Consider the following 23,279-nt stretch of genomic DNA (forward strand, 5'->3'; position numbering starts at 1 on the left):
TGTCTTATTTACAGTGTGCTAGTTTCCAATGAATGTCATAACTAACACAATAGTAGGCCCATACTGTTGTTGTCAGTGCACTCTCCAAAAAGGAACAGTAGTTTTGTATATTAATAATAATAATAATTGTGTCTATTTAGGTTAAAGGTGACCTGTGGTATTTTCTTGTAAACAAAAGTTATGTTAGTAGTAGTAGTAGTCTAACCTAATATTCTTAAAGCTCATGTGGTGTGGGTTAGGGTTACAGTATGTACTGTATATACAAGTGTTTCGTGGTGTGGATTGATCTTGTGTGCAGAGTTTGTACTTGGGCATGGGTACTCTGTCACAATAGATATATTAAGAAAGCATTAGAGTTGTTGGTTATTTTTTTCTGGCCTGGCTGTGTGGAACATGCGCTGATTTACATGGAGGATCCACATACCTATATGAGGAATCAGCATATTAGTATTAGTTTCTCACTATAGGGTGTTGTAGGCATGCCTGGCTGCCGCTGTTCCTGTCAGTCATGACAGGGTCACATACCATCATCCTACCCCTGAAGAGAAAATGACACCTAACTAAAAGAACCACTGTGTGTACCACTTCCTCATGGCCAATCTGTCTAAGCAACATTATGGCTAGATTAGCTTTGCCAGATGGCATACATTATTCATGAAGGTAAAATAAAATGTATCTAAGGTTGTGTTATTACTCACTTGATGACTCTCTGTGCGTCTTTCTTTTTTCTCGGTGGTGAAGCTGGCCCCATCCGCATACTGTAAAACCCACACGGAGCCACACCAATTGTAGAAACTCTCCCCTACCCCATTGTCACCTTTATCAGCAAACTTCGGAAAACAAAAAAAAGGAAATAATTTTTTCAGCAGCTTCAATGACAATCGGTATTGCTCAGTTATAGATTAATAGCAAAGGACTTGCTTTAAAAGAGAGAGTGGAAGACAAAAGAGAGCGACAGGCAGGGGGAGGTTAAAGAAAGGGCCAGCTACTGAGATGACAATTGAGTTATAATATCATGTCCTTTATGAATAATTAATTTGATGGTGCTAAGGCCCCTTAGAAGGTAGATTAAATTAGTTCTGCCATGTCTTAAAACTTAGATATGCTTCATTAGTTTGGAAGATGGTGGCAGACGTGTTGGGTATTAGCTAATGATGAGGAACAGGAGACACTGTATCACCCAGCAGTGATGCAAAGTGTTTTATTACATTAATGTGTACTAACAGACAAACTCAATTCATTGTTCCCTCTGTTCCGTCTACTGGCCAGGAGATTCTGGACATACTGTAGTCCTCTTTTGCCATGTTTCCACTATATAATACGGCTAGAATTGACTCACTTTTTTGGTACCAGTACTTTTCCCTTTTCAATGTCCACTGCAGCTAGTGTAGGTGGGATTCTCAGCTGACCCCACGTGAAATTGCCATGACATCATCTTAAATGCGACACTTGCTGAATCCTTTCATCCGCAACCAAACAGAGGATTGTCTGTACTTCGTCAATTGTACGGCCTAGTTCTGTGGCCTGCAATATTTTTTATCTGGGTTGAATTCATTAATATTATAATAATTATTATAATTTTTGTTGCTATTGACGGTAGCTTGGCAATTTAAAAATCGTGAGTTTGTACAGGATGTCCTGTCTCGCGCTAGTGACGATTCTCTCTGACCAATCAGTGGTCTGCAGTGTTTTAACTCCACCTCCACACAAAAATTTCCAGGTACTTTCCACAGCCTTTTGCTAATGGAAAACCAGAGTGGAAACCCAAAAAAGAGTGAGTAGTCTAGGTGAACCGCACCGTGCAGTGGAAAAAAGGCATTTGTGTATAAGCTTCTGGATTTCAAGTAATGCAGTGTGCAGGCTTATGTATTTTGCCAGCATTTAAGCTATGACCTGAAGCTGCCTTAGCCTAAACTGTTTAATAAAGACATATGGCATATTAGTTCTGTCAAAATAAGTGATTGTGCTTGTTTAGGTTTGCAGTTAAAGATCTTTATTGTTTAGCAATGTCCTAATGCCATCCTCACTGGCAATTACTGAAGTCACATTTGTTGTACTTCACTTGTATATTTTAAGTAAAACAAAATGTTTTTTTTACTTTATTTCCATCAACCTTGTAAGACCAGGCTTTCCTTGAGAATGCCATAAGGATTGAACTGCTTGGAAATTACTGTATGTTGTAAAGGAACAATATAAAGTAAGCACAAATAAACAATGTACACTGTACACCAGATCTTTGACATGCCCTCACATGTCATGCCATGTTGTGTGTATTCACAGTGGCCCCAGTCATTGTTAAATGAGGCGCATGATGTGTCTCTCTTTTGTGAGTTCCCTCTGTGCTTCGTATTCTCCCTATAATGGGAGTATTATTTTCCCTTTACCAGACCAGGGAAGTGCGATGGTATTACCCTGAAGTAAAACACAAACTTCTGTTTGTGCTGTCTGTCAGAGCAGACACAATGATGCAGTGTTCTGATAACAGGCTCCACTATTGCCCTTTTTAAATGAAATTGTCAGAGCACCTTAGATTTGAGAAGAAAAGAATTTGATGTATTGTCTGCGCATAACAGGGCAACTATTTAATGCATGCAACCAATACAAACATAAAATGTTGAAGTGATGCTGTAATACAAGAAAGGATCATTTTATATTCAGTTCTACAATACACGACAAATAGAGGATGAGCATTTATATCTCAGTGACCATGACAGTTGAACAAGCTTAATTTCTTGTGTTGACTTCGGGTCACATTGACCCATTTTAAATTTTTGTTTTATATCAGAAAATATGGGACGTAGAAATAAGCGCTGAAAAAGTGTAGAAGAAAAATGTTAAAATTTAAAATGTTGGAAAAAGCAAAAACAAACTGTGAAAAAAGGCATCAAAAACATCAAAAAATTTCAAGGTTGAAAGGAAGACAACACAAGGGTTAAGTTGATGGAAAATTATAGTTTTTAACAATCTTGTTCTTTGATGTGTGGTTTTGGCCATCATTCTCTCAACTCAACATCTTCATTCTTGACACAATGCAACTCCTTTAGAGTGATCAGAAACATTTTACACAATTTCTCATTATAAAGCTATTATTTGAACCACGTATTTGAATAGAATTAAGGGAAATGCAGCCAAAATGTCATTGGAAATGATAAATTTGTGATGGTAAGAAGGGTAGGTCAAATTTGGTTAAAAACATATTCCTAATGTAATATTCTTACATTACATGACATGACACTTGCCAAAAAAAAACTAAAGCAGGGTTGTGTTAAATTAACTGAAGACAAATAACTGATGAAATCAAGGAAATGTATTGCAAGCTTGATAGCTAAAATGTATACATTGTTAGCTGTCATTAGTCCTGCTGCCACCCTGGGAATATTTAGAAGTGATTTGGGAGTGTTTGACTCTGACATGGAATGTCACAAATTTCCGTCCCATCAGAGGCTCTGAAAGATGGGCTTTAGAGGGCTCAAACCAGGTTGGCATTAATCTAGGCATTTTGTTATGTATGTGAGAATTGCTTTAACAGACTGTATTTTTAAATTAGCGCAGTCTACATTAACTTGTGTGATTCTTTTGCTTTTACAAAGTAATTTAATTGATTATACTGAATGATGTGTTTTAGCAAACTAGGCTTTATGTTCCAAAATCAAATTTCATTGAGAATACATGAAGCAGAACAGAAGATAGAACCAACAAACTAGTTGCAATACTAATTGGTACCAAGAAAATCGGCTCCATTCGCTGAGACTGAACTGGCCTCCGTGGTGCAACCTGTCACTCTACAGCCAGCTTCAACACTTAGCCCAGCTCTCTCCCTTTTCTGCTGTGTTTGGGGAGCTCTTCCTCAGCTTATGAATATTAATAAATTCAAAATTTGAGGAAAATAATCTTTAAGTGTTTCCAACTGTCAGATCCTGTCAGTGCAACCACTTCTAATAGCCTGCGCCTTCCATTCAGGCTAATGTTTGATGTCTCGCTTTCATGCCCTCCTTTTTCTCCTTTGCTAAATTGCCGCCGACAGTCCTGTGTCCCCACAGATTGTTTGTTTTCGACCATGCTTGTTTTACATATCATCGCGTAACGAGGATTCATTTAGTGAGCTGTTAATGGGGGAAGGGAGTAAGTGGTCCATTGCTTTCTTATATTCAAATAGAATGTGATCATGAGTCAGGTAGCAATCTGTTGTAGGAACATGTGCTAGGGAATATATAGGACTTTAGAGAACCTCCAAAGTGATGCCAAATATTTTCTAAAAGTAGTGCAAATGTTTCATGTCCAAACCACTTGACAGGGAACAGCTGGGCAGGACAGTCGAGGACAGTCAGGCTCCGTAAGGCGTCACACCCTCATCAGTTTGAACAGGAGTGGCGATCAAGCATTAATCAAGACTAGAGTCTGGAGGCTCCTTTGTGTTTACTTCACTCAGTGTTTGCATCAATTCTAACTTTTAACTCACAAACAGTGGGTGAATCCAACAAAGCTCCTTTAACAAGTTATTTAATTCATTTAGCAACAAGAAGCTATCATCAGTTGGTGTTAAGATGTGCTAAATACTCCTAGCACTCTAAAGAAAAAAAGAGGGAGGATCCCAACAGGCCTTGTCAAAACATGCAAATGAGCTTGACGCCACATCCGATTTTGACAAACATAATTAAGGAGTTCCAATTTGGGACATGTTAATAACTGCAGGCCTCCCCCAGGTCTTCACTAATCATAAAGCCTTAAAGCTGTGTGTGTGTGTGTGTGTGTGTGTGTGTGTGTGTGTGTGTGTGTGTGTGTGTTTCCCTCCCCAATCTCCCATTTTATTGGATAATGAACTGCTGTAGAGTGTTAGATCTTCTTCGCAGTCTTTCGCTGAATTTGAGGAGATAGGCAGTGAAGAGCTGCCCGAGGTGTGGTGTTGTACAGATAATTAAAAGGCAAGAAGTTTGTGTTTCGCTCTTTGATCTGCCTGTCAACTTTCTGATTAGAGACGTGATAGCCTTTAATCAACAGTAATGTGATGATTAACGCTCCTAAACTGTTGAAAATGAACCAGAGGAGCGTTGAGTTTTCGCTTTCTTCTTCCCTCCTCCTCCGTACAGCTCTCCCTGAGTCCATTTCCCAAAACTGGCAAACTTTTCTCCTCCGTCGGTTCCACCAGCGGTTGTTAAATCAAATGTTGTGTTTGATGAGCACCAACTGACAGTCTCTCTAGTCTTGGGATCATTGGTAGAACTCAAATCTCTCAATGTGTTTGTCTTCCAAATCCAACAAAATCTTCTATAAAATGTTTCCTTTCCTTTGGTCTTTTTTTTAAAAAAAAATGTTTTTTTTTTTTAACATAACTTTGACCTACAGCTTAGATATCATCATTATGGTATTACAATGCTTATATTGCTGATGATGGCACCATAATTTAAACAGCTACTAAGCTGAAAAAGTCGCATAATTTAAATTGCCAACTAAAGCACTTAACATCTGTTTTTATTATTTAACCTGACTGTGGTTGAATAAAGGTTGACATACTATTATTTATTTTTTCATTCATGTACTATATATTTTTTATATTTTAGTTGCAATAGGGCTAGCACAATTGTGTGACACAAATGTCACCACTATGAATAATGCATTCATAAATTACCTCATTCAGAAATGAGTTTTAATTCTACACTTCATACATTTTTTACAATTTAGACCAAGTTTAATCAACACATAAAAAAAACATTTTCCCAGCACTGGAAATGGAATTAATAAGTCCGCTCTGTTTGAGCTTCACCTACGTGGAGTCGAATACGTGGAGAATATGTTTATAGGCTGACCAACCGTCTGTAGAAATTTCCTGTTTTTTTTAATTGAAGACCTCAGAAAGAAATGCCTGTACATTGTTGCATATGGGGCAATCACACCAAGCACCCAAGTCCATTAGTTTTCATTTGGATGGTTCAGTAAGACTGGTTGATTAAGTTCAGGCAATTTGCTTTTAGAAACCCTCATTCTCCACTCAACCCCTCCCGCTTCTCAGCCCTCTGCCACCAGCAGGGTTGTCGTTCAGGTTAATTTAATCTGGTTTGTTGGAAATGTTAAAACAATTGCTTTGTGGCTGTCTATACCTTGGCATGGCGTACACTTTTCAGTAGTTTATTATGGCAAAACTCTGCATTTAAATGCTCTTAGACATCTGACTATTGGTAATTACACTAACAGTCAATATCCTTTAGTTTACATTGTTACTCACCCATTACAAGCAATGTGACCACAGGGACGTGTAGGTATGGGTAATTTCATGAATGTAAAACAAGCTATTCCTTTCCAAGCCTCATCAATTCTTATTGAATTGGGGTGAAGGGGACTTTGCTGTTTAAAAAAAATTAAGATCTAAGAATTTGAGGCTGAAGTGAAGGAAAAAGGGGAGGGGGAGCTCAAATAGAAGAAACATACAGCTTTTAGTTCTCTCCACCCCTGTTTCGCTTTAAACAAATGGTTCTATTACCAACTGCCCTCCCACAGGCCTGGTCATTTATACCCATTAAACTTGCGTCTTATCACCCATAAGACGCCCTTGCGTCTCTCCATCCACCAATTGTCTATAATCAGCCATTTAAAACGGCAGCGGAAATTTCTTTTGCGACTTGCTTCGGTCTGACGGACAGGCAAACGAGCCGGGAGGAGGAGGGACAAGGGAGGAGAGAGGGATATTTTCTATGGAATGATGAATAGGCCAAGTTGAGTGGCTGACTAACTGAGATCTGTCTTAATCAGAAGTGATTTGTCAGAACAGGAGCTCTGCGGGGTCAGGGCACAGGCGATGAATAAAACAGAGCCTGGCGAGGTGAAGAAAGGCCCCAGAAATCCACCCTGACTGCCCACCACCACTCATACACATGCAAGGGGAAGGGCCTATGCATAGGCTAAGTCAGAATGGACTGGCTCTCCTTCTACCTGCTCAGAATATTACTTGTTTTGGGTCTTTTAAGTGTTCAGACTCTTGCAAGAATAAGCCAGTGTCTTACCTACGTAAAAACTACCTATACAGTGTGCTGTTAAAATGTAATCGATGTCAAACATGTGGGGTGGAAAAATCCAATTCTGAGGACAATGCACTTCCTCCAAGAATCCATTTTACTCTTTATTTAATCCTTTATTGTCCATCCTTCGAAGTAACAGTTCCTGATTGATATGATTGCCATGATGCGATAGAGTTTGTTATTATTATAAGCAACCTGTCACAACATCGCTGAGCCCCCAGATGCTTCATGCCAATGCCAAGGCGCTAGCCTCATGGCCTGTGGGCTCAGCATTACAAATACATCCCAGTGTGGGTACAACTTTGATGGAGGTGATGAAAGTATGTCACCAGGCAGTTGTAGACTTGAGAAGTCCTTAAAAAAAAAAGCTTTTCTGGAAGTTGACTTGTGTGTGTGTGTGTGTGTGTGTGTGTGTGTGTGTGTGTGTGTGTGGGGCGAGCTTGAGAGAGACAAAATGTATGGTCTAACATTTACCAGACTCCTCCTTGCTTCCCCTCAACCCTCCCATGGGTTTCCATACCCTGTTTGTTGGAGTGTGTGGCTTGTGTCCTGATACAAGTGTGTGTGGTAACCTTCAAAAAGTGGTCTCAACTGCTTAATAAAAAGGAGTTGTGCTGAGCCTCAGAGCACACCGCTGTCAGGTCTTGTACCCTTTCAGGTCTGGGGACGGAGGGAGCAAGGCAAAAAAAAGAAAGAAAGAGAGACAGGGCCCTTTTAGACAGTGTGTAACTGCTCTGAAACAGCTCCTGTAAAATAGATGATGCCTCCAATTAACTGTGTCCATGGACTGGAGAAAGTTTAAGGCTGTGGAGCAGGGACGGACTGGGGCTTAAAAACAGCCCTGGACTTTCTCCCAAATAGGCCCATCATCCGGCCATTCGTCCCTAGCCGTGCGCAACAGACACTAGCCCAGTCTTGATACTATGCCACAATACTGTAGCCTATCAGACAAGGTATTCACAGCAAGTAACATCTCAAAACCAATTATGATAATAAGGGTTGTGTTGATTAATGAAGCCTCAGCCTTCAAATAAAAACAAAAAATGTACAATGCCATTACTGGCTACAAAAACCCCAAATTACACAAACTTGTAATTATAAAACAGTACAGAGTATTACTGACAACACTTTCAGAGATAAAGTAGGCTACTTGCTGTACCTGAACATGGGGATTAGATATCTGTAGGCCTATACCAAAGAGTACCTTTTAAAGATAGGTTATTAGCTATTATTGATGATATAATATGTGTTGCTTTGTGTTAAAGAATTAGCATTGAATAACCTATTTAATATTTTGTCAATGTCATATTACACTTTTGATTCATAGTAAGGCTGTGAATTGATGAAAATGACTAGGCCCTATCAATTTTGTCTATGAAGCTTTCACAAACAACCACCAGGTCTTTGCCAGTTCCACAATAGTAAACGCAAATATGAAAGACAAGGAAAAACTGCACTCTGATGGAAGACAGACAGAAAGTGCAAGCTAGGATTTTTTGGTTAAACTTTTGGTTAAATTTGGTGAATTATTTAGTCCCCTTCCCTGTTTGCTAGCATGTTTAGAGTGGTACCAATGCATGCCTGATGTTTTTCCGTTTAATTCAATACCATAGTCTTCATCCTAGCAGCAAAAGTTAGCTCACTACAACCTCTCATATACAACGAAGTGAAATCGCGGTCAACCCGCGATTAATTTCTAACGCGTTTAATGTTTCAAATTAACCTAACAAGTACCTAGTAAGTTTGACACCACTAAATGGCATGATAATTTTCATAATCATGATGCACACCCATGTTGATAGCTGACTATGCAATTCGCTAAGATAGGGATAAAGGCAGCCTATTATAATGTGTCCTGGCACTTACCAGTACCTCAGTCTCGAGAGACTTGGCCCTCTTTTCTTTTCCCATTCACCTTTCTTTTTATGTTTTCTACTAGCCATTGTCACGTCTAATGATGTAGGCCTATAGACTGGGTAAACCCAGCCCGATCTGCCGACGATTTGATTTCGCCCTGTAATGTTCAATCTTAAAAGATTGAGCTTGGTCTGGTGACAGCCAGACTAGTGGGCCTACTCTTCTTCCTCAGTTTTTTTTTTAAATTTTTTTTTACACGTAGCATATTAGTGATCGTATTAGCCCCCCCCCCTGCTGTTGGCTGTTAATATCGCTTAGACTTTTTTTGTGCCGATGGCCGTTGGTTGGATTGCTGTTCTGGACTTTTCCCGAACGCACAGATTGTCAGTCTGTCCCTGCTGTGGATGTTTGGATGGTACCAGAATTGTTGGCTTTCTGAGCTGTATTGTCCTGAGCCAGGCTGGGTGGACATGGGCAGTTTATTATATTTACATTTCAAGTTATTATAACAATTCTAAATGATTAGTTGATCCTTTTCTTTACAGCACCTGACGATAAGAGAAAATAAGTGAGCCTTGCTCTTGTTATCACAGTAGACGAAGAAAAGCAGCAAATCAAAATAGTTGATTATTTTTCTGTTGATCGACTTATTGTTGCAGCTCTATTTAAGAGTCGGAGCAGACAGAAATGTTTCTTTCCGACTGTGTTTGGCTTGTTTTATGGTGCTTGTTCTCCACTAGTAAAGTCAATTGTCCAGTAAATATATATTTCCGTCCACCGTATGAATATTAGCAAAATGGTTAAAGTGTTGAGCTTAGATAAAACACAGCGACTGTGCTATGTCAATAGTGTGTCTAATTCCTGCTCAAGCCACTACACCCCCATATATCTAATGTGTGCCTTCAACTTTTCTATGCTAATTCTTTTCTACAGTTACATTAGAGGAATGAGTAGAATTAAGGCTCGCTGGTGTGAGTGTAATGTAATGGAATAATGGGCTTGTTAAATGGACCTTTGGGGATGGGGATCTTTAACAAGTGAGTCAGAGCAAGGCCTCTGGGCCGGGGTTATTTAAATTGTTAATAGCTGTTTAAACAGGAGGGGGAATATTTTAAAAACTAATGAGCAACAAGTCGTGGGCATTAACACAAAATGTCCCCCCTCTCTTGCTTTGTTTTTATCAACTGTACATTTTTCTTTTTTTTAATATACCCACATTTTTGTCGTGGTCATACATTCTATATAATTTTTTAGATTTTGCAGTTAAATGTGCTGTTTAAACTTGAATATTTCATATCTTAAAATTGCAGAATCTTACACACTAACGTTCAATTTAAGGTCCGTGACTACCAAAATCGTATTATTATTATATTATTACTGGAGGGACCAGTTCATTGTATTTTACTCAGGTGTTGAAGCCTTGTCTACATCTATGAGTATGATGTAATATAATGTCGCATCTGGGGATGATGATGATGATCATGATAAAATTCTATCACTTAAGTTATGAGTAGTTTCTTGAAGAACCTTTCATTATTCTTCTGTGTTAATTTTTTTTGTTTTAAATTTAATATTTTGCACCATTTTTTGCCCAACAAGTTATTTTTCCCGTAACTAATTGCATTTTACACTGAGCAATGGACAGCAGGACTTAAATAAGATGAATGGAAATGTAGATACATGCCAGAGAAGAGTAATGCAAAGGAAGATACATGATAAACGCCATGCATTCCCTTGGGAGAAATCTCCCATCATTCCTTTCTGGGATTGATGTGAGATTTTGGAGGACTGGGGAGAGACTTTAATGGCCACACAGCCAAGCCAATATAGAGCACAAGTGACCTTTTTTCATATCCTTCAATAGATAGAAACCTGAATCCACTGTGGTTCCAATCCTCTGAACCGCTCTCTTATTGCCAAGGCTATTCATCATTTCTCTTTCTTTTTTTGTTTTAACAGTTTTTTTGTTACCTAAACATTCACAAAAACATTATTGTCTTTTAAAACATACCTTAACATAATGCGTGTAAGGATTGCTCAGTGCTCAGGCTAAGCTATAATCGGAGGCCTTTTCTCTTGCTACCTCATCCATCTTTTTACACATTGCAAACCTTTCTAATAATGCACTTGCCATCAAAAAAACTCTGCTGCAGTCCTTGTCACACTCATTTATTTAAAAAGAAAGCCACAGCCTTGACAGAGATGGATAGATGTGCTTATTTGTCTCTTTAACAGAAGATTTCTGCAACAACTCCTGTACTGGTTATCCCTTGTTCTTCTCCAATGGGGACGGGGGAGGGCTTGTATTTTATGGTTATTAATACCTGCTCTCAGTCTTTTAATCTGCCCTATTTGTCACATGTGACTGTCTGACTGCACTGTTTAATCTGAGTATCCTTCAATCTGTCTCATCCCAGATTAGAAATTAATGAAGGCAGGAAGAGACACATTTGAGTCACTTACAGTGTAGGGGGGTAAAAGCGATGGGATGAATGGGAGTCGAACGTCGTTCATTTGACAGTGCTCTCTTTTTTCTTCTTTTCCCTGATCCCCTTTCTCTGTCTCTCTCCCTCTCTCTATATCTTTCTCTCTATTTTTCTCTCTCTCTTCTCTTGTTTAGCTGCCAGATGTAGCCAATTTTTGCACTGCTCCCCCCAAACAGGCGCTCAGCACGTGGGCCCTTTGGTGTGCGGCACCTGTGTAGTGTAATACAGTCAGCAACTGCGTTGTTTATTCCGGATTTGTTTGGTGCGCTTGAAAGCCTGTCTTTGATCCATGCAAAGATTCTTCACTTCTTTTCCTTTTTTTACCCTGATTCATCCTCAGCCTCCCTCATTTTTTAAACGCTAATGCTGTAGCAGTATGGTTACATTGATGGCAGCAGTGTTTTTTTTTTTGTTTTGTTTTTTTTGGGGGGGGGGGCTTATTTAGTTTATCTTTTTTTTTTGCTTTCTTTCCTCGTCCCCAACCCAAGGGACAGGAAAATGACAGTGACCACTGACAAGCTTGTCAGGTGCCTTGTTGGAGATGTTTTATAACTGTGCGTTAATGTGTTTACATCTACAACTGACGAGAGGCATTTAAAAAAGAATGGCCTAATGAATATTGCATTAGTCGAGTGGACCCCACTGGCAGGCTGGATGCTGGGGTATTGTTGCCTAGAACTTGTCTATTTACTTCAGCATTTTAAGAAGGTTTAAAAAACACTTACACTAACCCATAGCTGCAATATTCTTCTACTGTATCCGACACTCACATTTTTCTTTTTTTGACATTTAATTTTGCAAATGTCAGACACACACTTTTTTTACATTGCACCTGCTTCTCTTACAGAACAAGTGGGTCAGGAGATTCTTTCCAACCTGCACAGTGACCGTGAGAAGATCCAAAGAGCCAGAGAAAGGGTGAGTATGCACACGCCACCTGCACACACTCATCTGTCTATTCTAACAAGTGTTTGTGAGACCGTAGAGGTGTTACAGCTGGTTAGCAACATTGACAACATTCACCACCCTCTGCATTGTTTGCCAAGTAAACACACACAAACATGGCACACACACTGGTCCTGGGTTTGCTTACATGTGTGCACACACACACTCAGTCAGCACAATTGTATTGATAAGGTACTTAATGTGCTTATTTATTGCTAGCACTGTATTGCATTCAAGTATATTTTTAGTCCGTATCGCCTAACAATTTGAATCTTTTTCTTTAGTTAGATGAGATCAAATGTTGAGCATATCTTGCCACAATACATGCTGTTCTTCTTCTCACCTGAATGGGGATAACTTTGCCAGCTGCCATCCTTCCTCACTTACCCTCCTAAACTTCTTAGCACTCTTCTCCAGTTTCCCTCTCTCCTTCCTACTTCCCCCCTACCCCCCACCAAATCCTGAGCACTGCCGGTCCTTCCATTCAGCCAGCAAAACAGACAGGTAGGCAGAGACAGAAAAGACCAAACACAGGAAGGGGGCCCAGCACTGACGGCACCCTAAACGCAGAATGCTTAAAGACCATCATGGCAGTGGGCCTTGCACAGGCGATTTCAAAGGAAATCAGACATTTTCTTTCAAAATGGTCCACAGTGTCTACTGAGAGTACCTGCTCTCTGTTTCTTTCTCTCTCTCTCTCTCTCTCTCTCTCTCTCTCTCTCTCTCTCTCTCTCTCTCTCTTCCCATGAGTCTTCTTCTCTGAACGCCCCTCCCGACCACATGTATACACACACACACACACACTCATAGGGCTTTAAAGGCAGTTTGTGGGGCAAAAGTAAAAAGAAATCAAGATGTAAAGACATAAGATGTAAGGGCTGGTTAACATCTCTTTTGCAATAAAGAGATGGTGAAGGAGGTATAGTTTTAGCATAAATGCCAACACATGAACAGTACACACACACACACACACACACACACACACACACACACACACACACACGCACACACACACCCCTATGCTCAGCGGGGGGGGCCTTTTGTTTTGCTTTTATGGTACAAATAGAAGTCAATGGAAGGTTTCAACACTGGGTCAAAGCAGTACACTCACAACTCTGAACCACTGAGTGGATTGAAGAATGTGATTTAAGACAGGTAGCAAGGGGGGAATGTTTTAATATTTATTGCCAAAAAATTTTTTTTATATCCTTTAATCAATAATTCCACGTTATAAAATTATTAATTTTAGGGTATGGGGCATTACTAATTTCAATGAACAAAATAAGCAATTTGTCTGCACAAATTATTAATTTGTTCCCCCAAATGATTTATTCTTGCCTTTAATTGACTAAATCGGGTTACCACATTTGTCCTCTCCCTTCTCTGTTAATGGGATGCGCATATTTCCCCCTTTGCATTGTTTGTTCATTTTATCTGTAATCACAAATCAGGCACCATGAATCAAATCATTGGAAGGTACCTCAAAACTGTAACCTAGCTGCTAACCTGCTGCCTAGCCTCTTTTCCCAAACTGACCAGAACAGCCACAACAAGCTACAACTTCAGTGTCAGTAGAAATTGGTATTTTTTTATGAGTATGATTTAGTCATTTAAAAGTTGATCATTTGAGACCTCAGATTATTATTATAAAATGATTAATTGTGTAATTTGAGAAAACAAATGTGTGATTTATTTTCCATTATCCTGCTTAGTAAACTTAGAAACATTAATACTCAAATAAGAATCTCTCCATTTTGCACTTTTCATCTTAAAGCTGAACCTTTTCCCTTTACTTTACTAAATGACCTCTTTTGTTTGGCACTATAGATTAAATTGATCAGACACTGTTTTCAATTTTATAATAATGGTAACAGAATTTGTAGATTTTAATCCTGGAAAGTGACCTTGGGTGTCTTTGCTGCCAGGTTCTATAACTAGCTGTACGTTAAAAATGAATCCTCTCGTTTGTTCCATATAGGCAACCACAGTTAATTTTAGACACTCAACTGCACAAAGAAATTCAGTGGGTTTCCATTTCAGGTTAAGGAGGAAAGCATTACATTTGTTGAGAGGCTGTGGAGAGAGAGAGGAATGGAAAGAAGGAATGATTCAGAGAGAGATGTATTTTGGGAGAAAGTGTGAAGTATCTAGGGGACAGATCTGTGGGTAGAGGCAGACATCAGGCAACTGCAGGACTTGTTGTCTTTGCCAGAGGGCCCATACCCCAGGTCCCCCACCTTCTACCCTGTACCACATGTATCCTTGGCTCTTGCAACCTGCCTCACACCAACCCAGGGTGCCAGAGGGTAGGAAGGAAGGATGGAAGAGGAGGAAAAAAAAGTAGCAGTAAAGGAGGGGTGGGAAGAGAGGGCGAATTGCAGGCAAGAGAGATGACTGCAAGAGGAGCCAGAACAAACAGGAAATAGAGTAATGTTGGAACCATTGTAGAGAAGCAGAAGGTTGGAAGAAGATATGGTAAAGTAAGGAATTAAAAATAGAATAGAATTCAGTATGATACACTGATGAAAACATACTGTATGAAATTGGCGTTATTATCTCAGAGAGAGATGAAGATGAATGACTCCCTGCTGACTCCAGAGAGAGCCTCTCTGCAAAAATTCTTCCCCACAGTCCCTCATCATCCTCTAGAAGTGCAACAACAGGTAGACGTTAGTGGCAGCTCACTCAGTGCGGTGTCAGCCTTTTTTTTTCTTTTTTTTTTTACAGTCACACTCGCACCTTGTTGGCAACATCTCTGCATTCCTTTCCTAGTGAAAGTCCCTACACCTGATAAGTGGATGCAATGAAAACATCTTTATGACCCCTGAGGGGGAAAAGGCAGAGAGAAAGAAGAGAGAGAAGATGGAACAAGAGAAAGGAAAATATCCACAGCAATTAGCCCTGAATAGCTATGTTCATTATTTAATTGTGCCTTCAAGGACTCCCTGTGCTTGCTGTGTACATCAACAGTAAGGGACCCTTCTCACTATTTTTCCTACACCATTCTTTTTTCTTTTTTGTAATCAATTTTTTTATTGAGAAAGGCACACGATTAACAATATTACACATCAGAGATTTAGCTCTTTCTTTTCTTTTTTCCCCCTAGCCCCCTATCCCTTAACACACATACAATGTAAAACATTCCAAAACTAAAACCAAACAGTGTATACCTCCCCCATGGTGACCGACCCCCCCACCCCGGATCTCTCCCCCCAAAAACAAAACAAAAGACTAAAGACGGTCACGCTGCACCCTTTCTTTAATTAAAGTGTATGTTTCATCCCATGCGCAGATAGTTTTAATGCTGGCGCCATGCATTCAAGCCACGGACCATTCCATAGAAACCTTTTCAAGAAGTGAGTTGGCCCATTGCTGCCACATTAAGGTATGTGGCGGCTGCCATGTCAAGGCCAACATCTTCTTAGCTGCCGTGAGACCAGCCCATAAGATGCGTCTCTCCTGTACAGACAAATCTAAAGAGGAGTCATCATTTAGTAGGAGCAAAGTCTGAGAGAGTATAATCCTAACTTTAAGCATGTCACTTAAAGTGAGAGATATCATCTTCCAGAACCTAACCACATCTGGGCATTCCCTGTACATATGCATAAACCACCCCAGGACATCGAGTGGACATAGGTCACAATTGAGAGATGTAATAATCTTCATAGAATGGTGCCTTCTAGGGGTTAGGTACATCCTATGAGCAAATTTGTAATGTATTAGTTGATGATCTGGATTCTTAGATGTACCACACAAATTTTTCCACACTGTGTCCCAACAGATATCGTCAACATTTAAAGCAGCTAAGTCCCCTATGCCATGTGGCTTCTACTGGTAATCGTTTGCCAGGATCAGAAATACATTTATAAAGTTTAGAGACGCTCCCTCGTGTTGGTCCCACTGAGGCTAATATTATATGAAGAGGATGTGTGGGGAGTGCTGATCCCCATGGGACAACGTATGCCCGCATGGCTGACCTTTACTGCAGGGAGAACAAAAAAGATGATCCCGGAAGATCATACTCAGCCTGTAAATCATTAAGGGCTCTTAAGCCATGGTCACAATACAGGTCTTTTAAAACACAAACTCCCCCGTTCTTCCAACGTGGGAATGAAAAAGGTATATTGCCCTCAAGAAGTAAAAATGTATTGACAATTGGGGAGTGATTGTGCCATTTATGATCTGCGTGCTCATGTTTCATAACAGTATGGAAAGTTGTGAGTAGAAATTAAATTATAGGGCCTAAACGTAATTTGGCTTTTTTCAATGGTATGTTGGATTACACTAGGTCCTGCAGTCTGTGAGGCAGCGACAATTTATCCTCAATTGGTCTCCAAGAGACTGAAGAACCAGGATTGAACCAAATAGATAAAGGACGTAACACAAAGGACTGAGTACGTCTTAAAATCTGCGAAAGCCATTCCTACACCATTCTAATGTTTTCTTTGCAGCAAGATGAGCAGAAGGCTATTAAAATGACATGTCCTTCTAAGTCTGAATCTGCTGTTGACTAGTTTAAAGTTACAGATATTTTCTACCTATAAAAAGCAGCTAATGGTCCTAGTTTATAGACTAAATGTTAAGTTTGGGTAAATCTCGCAGCTTTTTAGAGGGGGTCTAAAAGTATGTTCAGTTGGGGGTTGTCTTTAGACAAGTGAACCAGTAACCTAAAGGTAAAAAAGCAAGTTTCCTGTCAAATGATCTCTGATTCATCTCTCTAGCTTGCAACTGACATCTTTGGGTGGAAAGATAAAGTATTAAACTTTAGAGGTGCCTTCTCAAATTGCCCTTGAGCAAGGGACTTTGCCGTGAGGCCAGTAGTACAAGGCTGTGCAACAGTAAAACCTACAAGCTTACAGTACTACTGTAATAAGTATATTGACTTGAATGTTGCAACACATTTTCAGCAATTATGTTTTTGGTAAGATATGTGTGTAAATGTTAAGCTTGTCCCGTCGCATTAATCCATCAATCTGTTGCTAATATAAGATGTAGTGTGTTCAGTCCCAATATCCTCAGTTATGTAACAAGAACTGACCTTTCTTTCTTTCTCTGTCTTTTCATTTTGCAAAGAGGTGGTCAATTGTTGAAATGTTTTAAAAGCAGTGTATTTTGTAGTCAGAGGACATTTCTATACTTAATAATATAATATATAATATAATCTTGTAGATAAGACGTAGATTGTGTTTAATATCCTTGAGTGTTGTTGGATCAGAATGGAAACTAAAACCTGTCTTTCCCCGGTTCTGTCCCCTCAGCTGAGAGAAACGGACGCCAACCTGGGCAAGAGTTCTCGCATCCTTACCGGCATGCTGAGAAGGTAAGAGGCAGGTACGGCCCTTGTTTCTGCACCTCTCTGTATATAACTGTCCAAGTCATCGCCACCTAATTAGGTTTATAATTAGATCAATGTTTCCTTTCCATTATGATTAGTCTTAAACACTGTGTTGTGTTTGGCCACATTGCTTAGCATTACATTGCTTTTCCACACAACACTGGTGGGGATTGATAAACAAACAAATGAACACGTCAATAAATGGATGATGGAATACAGAACAAAATATTATAGTTGATAATGCAATCCTTCACCAGTAGTCACTAGTTGAATTGTAACCAGTTGACTTTGTTCACTTAAGTGGAATTTTATTTGGATGACAATTATCAAACAACTCAACAAGGTACAACTGAAATATATAAATGCAATATTTGAGTAATTTTCTACAGTATAATCATATTTTTTAGGATCATGTTTTCTGTAATCCTGATTAGTTATATGTTCCATTTATATGACACGTATGTCTGAACTAGCAAACAAACTAAACTGTGTGAATGGCGGTTCTGTTACATGCAATTGTATTAGTGTTAAGTGCCTTGGTAGACTGATAAAGGAGTAGCCCAGCATAGTATCCTTCAGAAAAAGGCTGGAAAAGACAAATGTGCCCACTGTACGTGTCTCCATTCTTTTCTTCTCTTTGCCTTTCTTTTTCACAAAATGCACTTACAACCCATATCCAACTTGCAGTCTTTGTCTCTCTTGCCTGCTAGTTCATGCACAAGGCAGCCCCCAACAATCACACAAACACAAGCATTCACACGCAAATATTTCAATAGTCCTTGCATTATCTTATGCACCCGCCACCTAACACACACACACACACACACACACACACACACACACACACACACACACACACACACACACACACACACACACACACACACACACACCGTAATGTCTTGTCACATCTCCATTTTATAAAGGGCCTGTGTGCCTACCCCTGAACCGTGACGCCATGGTTTTGTTTCTCGCTCCCTCTTTCTTGTTTTTTTCCCCTCCCTGTCGCCCGCTGTGGATTTTGATTAAGAGTAATATGTAAATGACACAGACTAAATGTAAAATCCTGGGGCCAGGAAGGAAGTGCCAATTGAAATAGATGCTTCAGTGCCCGTAGACAATTTGGAGGGCGACTCACAGGGCGGCCGGCAGTTACTAGAGAGGGAAGGCCTGAGAGAAGGGCTGTGACGCCGACTGTAACCAATATTTCTGCATATGTCTCCATTTTGTCAAGTCTGATTATGGGAAGAGGAGGAGGATCGTGGGGGGGTCAGCTCGCCTGGCATGTCACCCAAAGCTGTCCAGAAATCATTCATCATTCCCTCCTCCTTCCCTCTTTTCTGCCCTCCTCCCCCCTCTGGTGCTGAAGTAAATAACACACTCATTTCAATATTATCATATTAATGTTAAAGTTCAGCTGTCACCTAATGGGAAGACTTAATCAGACGTAGCATTTTAAGAGGCAAGCTGCCACCCCCCTCCTACTCTCCAGCCTCCTCTCTTGACGTGACTTTCCTCCTCTGGTTAGCGCCCCGCTCAAATCAGGATTTATGAGGGCTTTCTAAAGTGTGGCCCGGCTACGAGCCTCCTTGACTACCGCCCGTATTTCTGCTTGATGGGAGCTGCACAAATACCCCCCCCCCCCCACCCGTCCCTCCACCGTAACTCTTTAACAAAAAGTCTTTGAATAATAGAAAGTGTGTTTTGTTGTACGGTTGTGGTCTGGAAACGTCAAATCTGAAGTCATTTATAACCAGAGATGGTTCAATGATATCTCATCCCCAACCCCCTTTTAGGCAATCTGTCCTAATTTCCCCATTCATTTCATTATTTGCTCCTCGGTTTTCTGTCTTTTGATTGATTGTGTATTTGTGTGCGATGTCAAAGCAATTGTTGTTTCTTTACACTGTTGTTGGGGTTGGGGGGTGGTTGCCTTGTCATTCTCCACTTGTTTGTCTTAGCTATAGCAGTAGTGTATCACTTTAGGTCTACCAGGAGATTGTAAAGGACTTTACAAATAGGTGAGTGAGTGAAGTAAACCTTTGCTGTTGTATTATAACCTCTGCACTTAAGCCACAAACTTGAGATGGACACAGATCATCAACCATGCACAGGATGATAAATATTCCATCTTTTTCATTATTTGTTTTTCCTTTTTGTTGTAATCAAGCAATTAGCTCAATTTAAAAGCCAATGTCATATTTTTGTCCAAGCCAAGAGCTTTGAACAGTTGTTTTACATAAATAGCAAGGAGATGTGCGAGATTGAGCATTTTTTTTGCCACTAAGCTGTGATAGTTAGCAGATACATAAATACTGCAGCAATTTTAAGTTGATTATGAACGGATACATTGGGTTCTTTTTCATTGTTGGTGTAGTTTCTTTTAAATTCAAACCTCTTCTTGAAGTGTCTTTATAGTTTTGGGGTTTCACCACAGCTGAGAAACAATTAGACACTCATTAAGCTAGCTGTCAGAGTTCAAGAAAGCCAATTAACTTAAAGGCTCTGTGAATATCACTTATTGTAAGAAACAGTCAGAGACACACATCTTCAATAGCTGTTGCATGGTTTGAAAATTAACCTTCACACATTTCTGACTGTGAAACTCATCACTGCCAATGAGGGTAATTGGAATAAAACACTGTGTATAGGTGCTGTTGATTGGCTGGGTCGTGGTTGATGACTAGTCCCACAAACTTCTGTCTCATGTCAGCTGTCCTCATTTGCTTAGTGGATGTCAGTGGTCTAGTGGTGGGCAGCCACTCTTAGTTCATTGTTAATGAAATCTTCTAAAATAGTTGTGTTTTAATTATACAGTGACAGGTACAGTGATCCCAATGAGGCAGAAAGGCAATCCTGATATTATATGAATAATAAAATAAAATTATCATTTCATTTAGTTCCTGTTTAGCACCAGCACCAGTCCCTTTGTACCACAAAGTAAATATTTTGGCTACAGCATTGCCTTTTTAGTGTAGAGATATAGTGCTCATCTCCCAGCGAAATGTGCCATGCGGCGGAGTTTCTCTGGCTCGAGGGCTGTTGCTCGAAGTACAGATTTTACTCCCGCATACGGACACAAAGATTATTGAAGCAGATCAGGAGAGAGGCCACCCCCCTCTTTCTCTCTCAAACTCAGTCTAAACTTACATTAAACTGTAAAACTAGACAGTGCTGTTCAAATATAAACCGAGATTCTGTTACTGTATTGCCTACTTCTCGCCTGAATTGTTTTAGGAACATATTTTACAGTAGCTTACCCTTTAACTGTGATACGAGATTGTTTTTTACCAGCCGGCTGCCATATTGATTCTGTGACATGCTCGCATTACTTTACCCACTGTTTATTGGTCCGGTGCGGCGCAGTGCGTTCTGGTAGTTGTAAGTTTTCTACCTTTTGAGCAAAAGGGCCATTCTATTGCATAAACAGCCCAGTTTTATGAAACAACCCTCTTTCCAGCGGTAAAAGACTGCTTTTACCAGGTGTAGTATTCGTTGACATCTTGGAGTAGAAACATGTCAGAATTAGAATATCCTAAATATTAGATTTAGATACTAGATTTTAATCTTTGTTGCCATCAAGTATCACTTTCTAGGATTGCTCCTTTGACAGTGAACAAACACTGATTTATTGGGGACTGAACTTTGTAAATTGTAGAATAAGACCAAGGGCATGGTTGTCTTTTATCATTCAAGGCTTTTAGCGGTTAGGAGGTTAAATATTTTTTTGTAGACTTGATCAGCCTCACAGATATAAACTGAACTATCTCATGTAAAGGGATTTATATGTGTACACTTTGATAAGTGGATTTTCATTTCAACGAATTGGTCTTCATTAACCACCAATTTGATCAACTCTGATAGGTGTATAGGTTTAGTACAGTCTGCATTAAGAAAGGTTACAGCCAACAGTGTGATAAGGTGTCTGTTGTTTCCATGGCAAACTGACACTATGGCTTCTCGTAAATACAAAATGGCCCTGTGACTGTAGTGTGAGCCTTCCTATTGCTATACTGAACATCTCAAGCATCTCACCCACCACGGTCAGATCAGTTGGGAATGGGAATGCGGCTCCAGACCCAGTTAGGACCACTGGGGCTTCTGGCAGCTTCACGGAAGGAGGGGGCACAGTGAAGGGCAATGAAGCTGGGAGGACGAGGGGGGGGGGGGTAATGTATATTTTGAAGCAGAGGGGTTGTCTGCTCTCGCTGGCAGCTGATCCCACATGCAGGTGGTCGACTCAGTCGCCAGGCAGATCAAAAAGTCAAGCCCCGGGGTGGACCTCGCTTTGAAATGGGAATGGGGCCTAGATATCAGACAGAAAACATAAGCAAGCTCCCAGCCACAGAACAGCTCCATATTCATGGCTGGGACTGGCAGCAGCGACGGGCAGGCAAGATGGACAGAGCCTCTGCTTCAGAAGAGGACTCATGCACACTCTGGACACTGATTAAGAGATCAGCCTATGAGCCGGGGTGAGGATGATGCAGTAGCTCACAAGCTGATGCAGCCACAATTTTACCAACACACCAACTTCCTTTCTTGAGACGTTTCTTGACAAGCTGTCTTAATGTGTGGCCCAGTTCATTTCTCTGATTTTACACTGTAGGTACACGTGACAAGTTCAGTGCAAATATAGTACAGATAACTAAGAACAGTCCTGTTAAACTGTTGATCATTTTCGGAAATGGAAAAATAAACCTTTTATTATGACTAATTGGCAGAATAGGAAAATCCTATTTCCAATTCCTCACTTGGGCAACATGTGAACAATTTTATGAGCCAAGAGACCACAGTGCATGGCCCCAGAAAAGCATCTGGAGAAGGGGACTTTTGATTCCTTACGATCTGTAAGTTTTGCCTCTATCCTGTATTATTGGCAAATATATACTCTCTCTCTGTCTATCTGGAATATTAACTACTGGGATATGTAGGTCACATCATTAATGGAATTCAACTCTACCAGTGAGCTGTGGTGGGATCGGAGTCTTGGGGCCCTCTTGATGTCTTGTTATGAAGTTGAACAAAAAGATTAGATTTTTTTTTAATTGAAGCTGAAAGATGGAGCAGATTGCAGTTCAGATGTTCTCTTCCTACCCTTTTCCTCTTTTCATTTATTTATTTGTGTTGCCCTGTTTTAAAACTGCGAAGAGCAAAGGAAAAACATTACAATATGGTGGGGTCAGGAGAGTCAGCCCAATGGAGCAGTGGCTTTCTGGCACTTTGCTCTACCTTTATACATACCATCACATGCATTTACAACCCTACACACTCATATATGTTCTCTTCTTCTGTGTTTTATTTCATCAGAATATTGGAGTATACCCCATGTATATGACATTGTGGAAGACATGTTTACCCTATTGTACATTCTATTTTTCTTTTGTATTACAGCTGAACTCATCACAGTAGCCATAGACGAGCTTTGTGTTTTCTGTCCCGAGAGTGGCAGATCACTCCCAGTGGATCACACTCTCTCTGATCTCCTCTCCATGTTGCTGCCACGATAATTCCATGCACTACGTTTAAACAAATTCCCTTTGCTTTGCAATTTGTTCAGCCTGGCATCATTATCACCCCACTCAACCCCCCCCCACCCCCGTATTGCTGCATCCCTCTGGGTCCGTCCTATCCCTGGCCTTTTCT

At 40.2% G+C, this 23,279-nt stretch overlaps 1 protein-coding gene across 3 annotated transcripts in view; it reads left to right on the top strand.

The window, feature by feature from the left end:
• Positions 1-23,279, top strand: part of vti1a (vesicle transport through interaction with t-SNAREs 1A) — a 115,774-nt gene that overhangs the window by 61,186 nt on the left and 31,309 nt on the right. Inside the window, exons 6-7 of one of the 3 annotated variants that reach the window (XM_078278782.1) lie at positions 12,201-12,271; positions 17,557-17,618. In XM_078278782.1, coding sequence (XP_078134908.1) covers positions 12,201-12,271; positions 17,557-17,618 — 133 coding nt within the window. Of the gene's footprint in view, positions 1-12,200; positions 12,272-17,556; positions 17,630-23,279 lie in introns of all 3 variants that reach the window. The other 2 variants (XM_078278784.1, XM_078278783.1) reach the window with 2 other exon arrangements.

This window comes from Sander vitreus, chromosome 21 (assembly GCF_031162955.1).
Source record: "Sander vitreus isolate 19-12246 chromosome 21, sanVit1, whole genome shotgun sequence".
Lineage (NCBI taxonomy): Eukaryota > Metazoa > Chordata > Actinopteri > Perciformes > Percidae > Sander > Sander vitreus.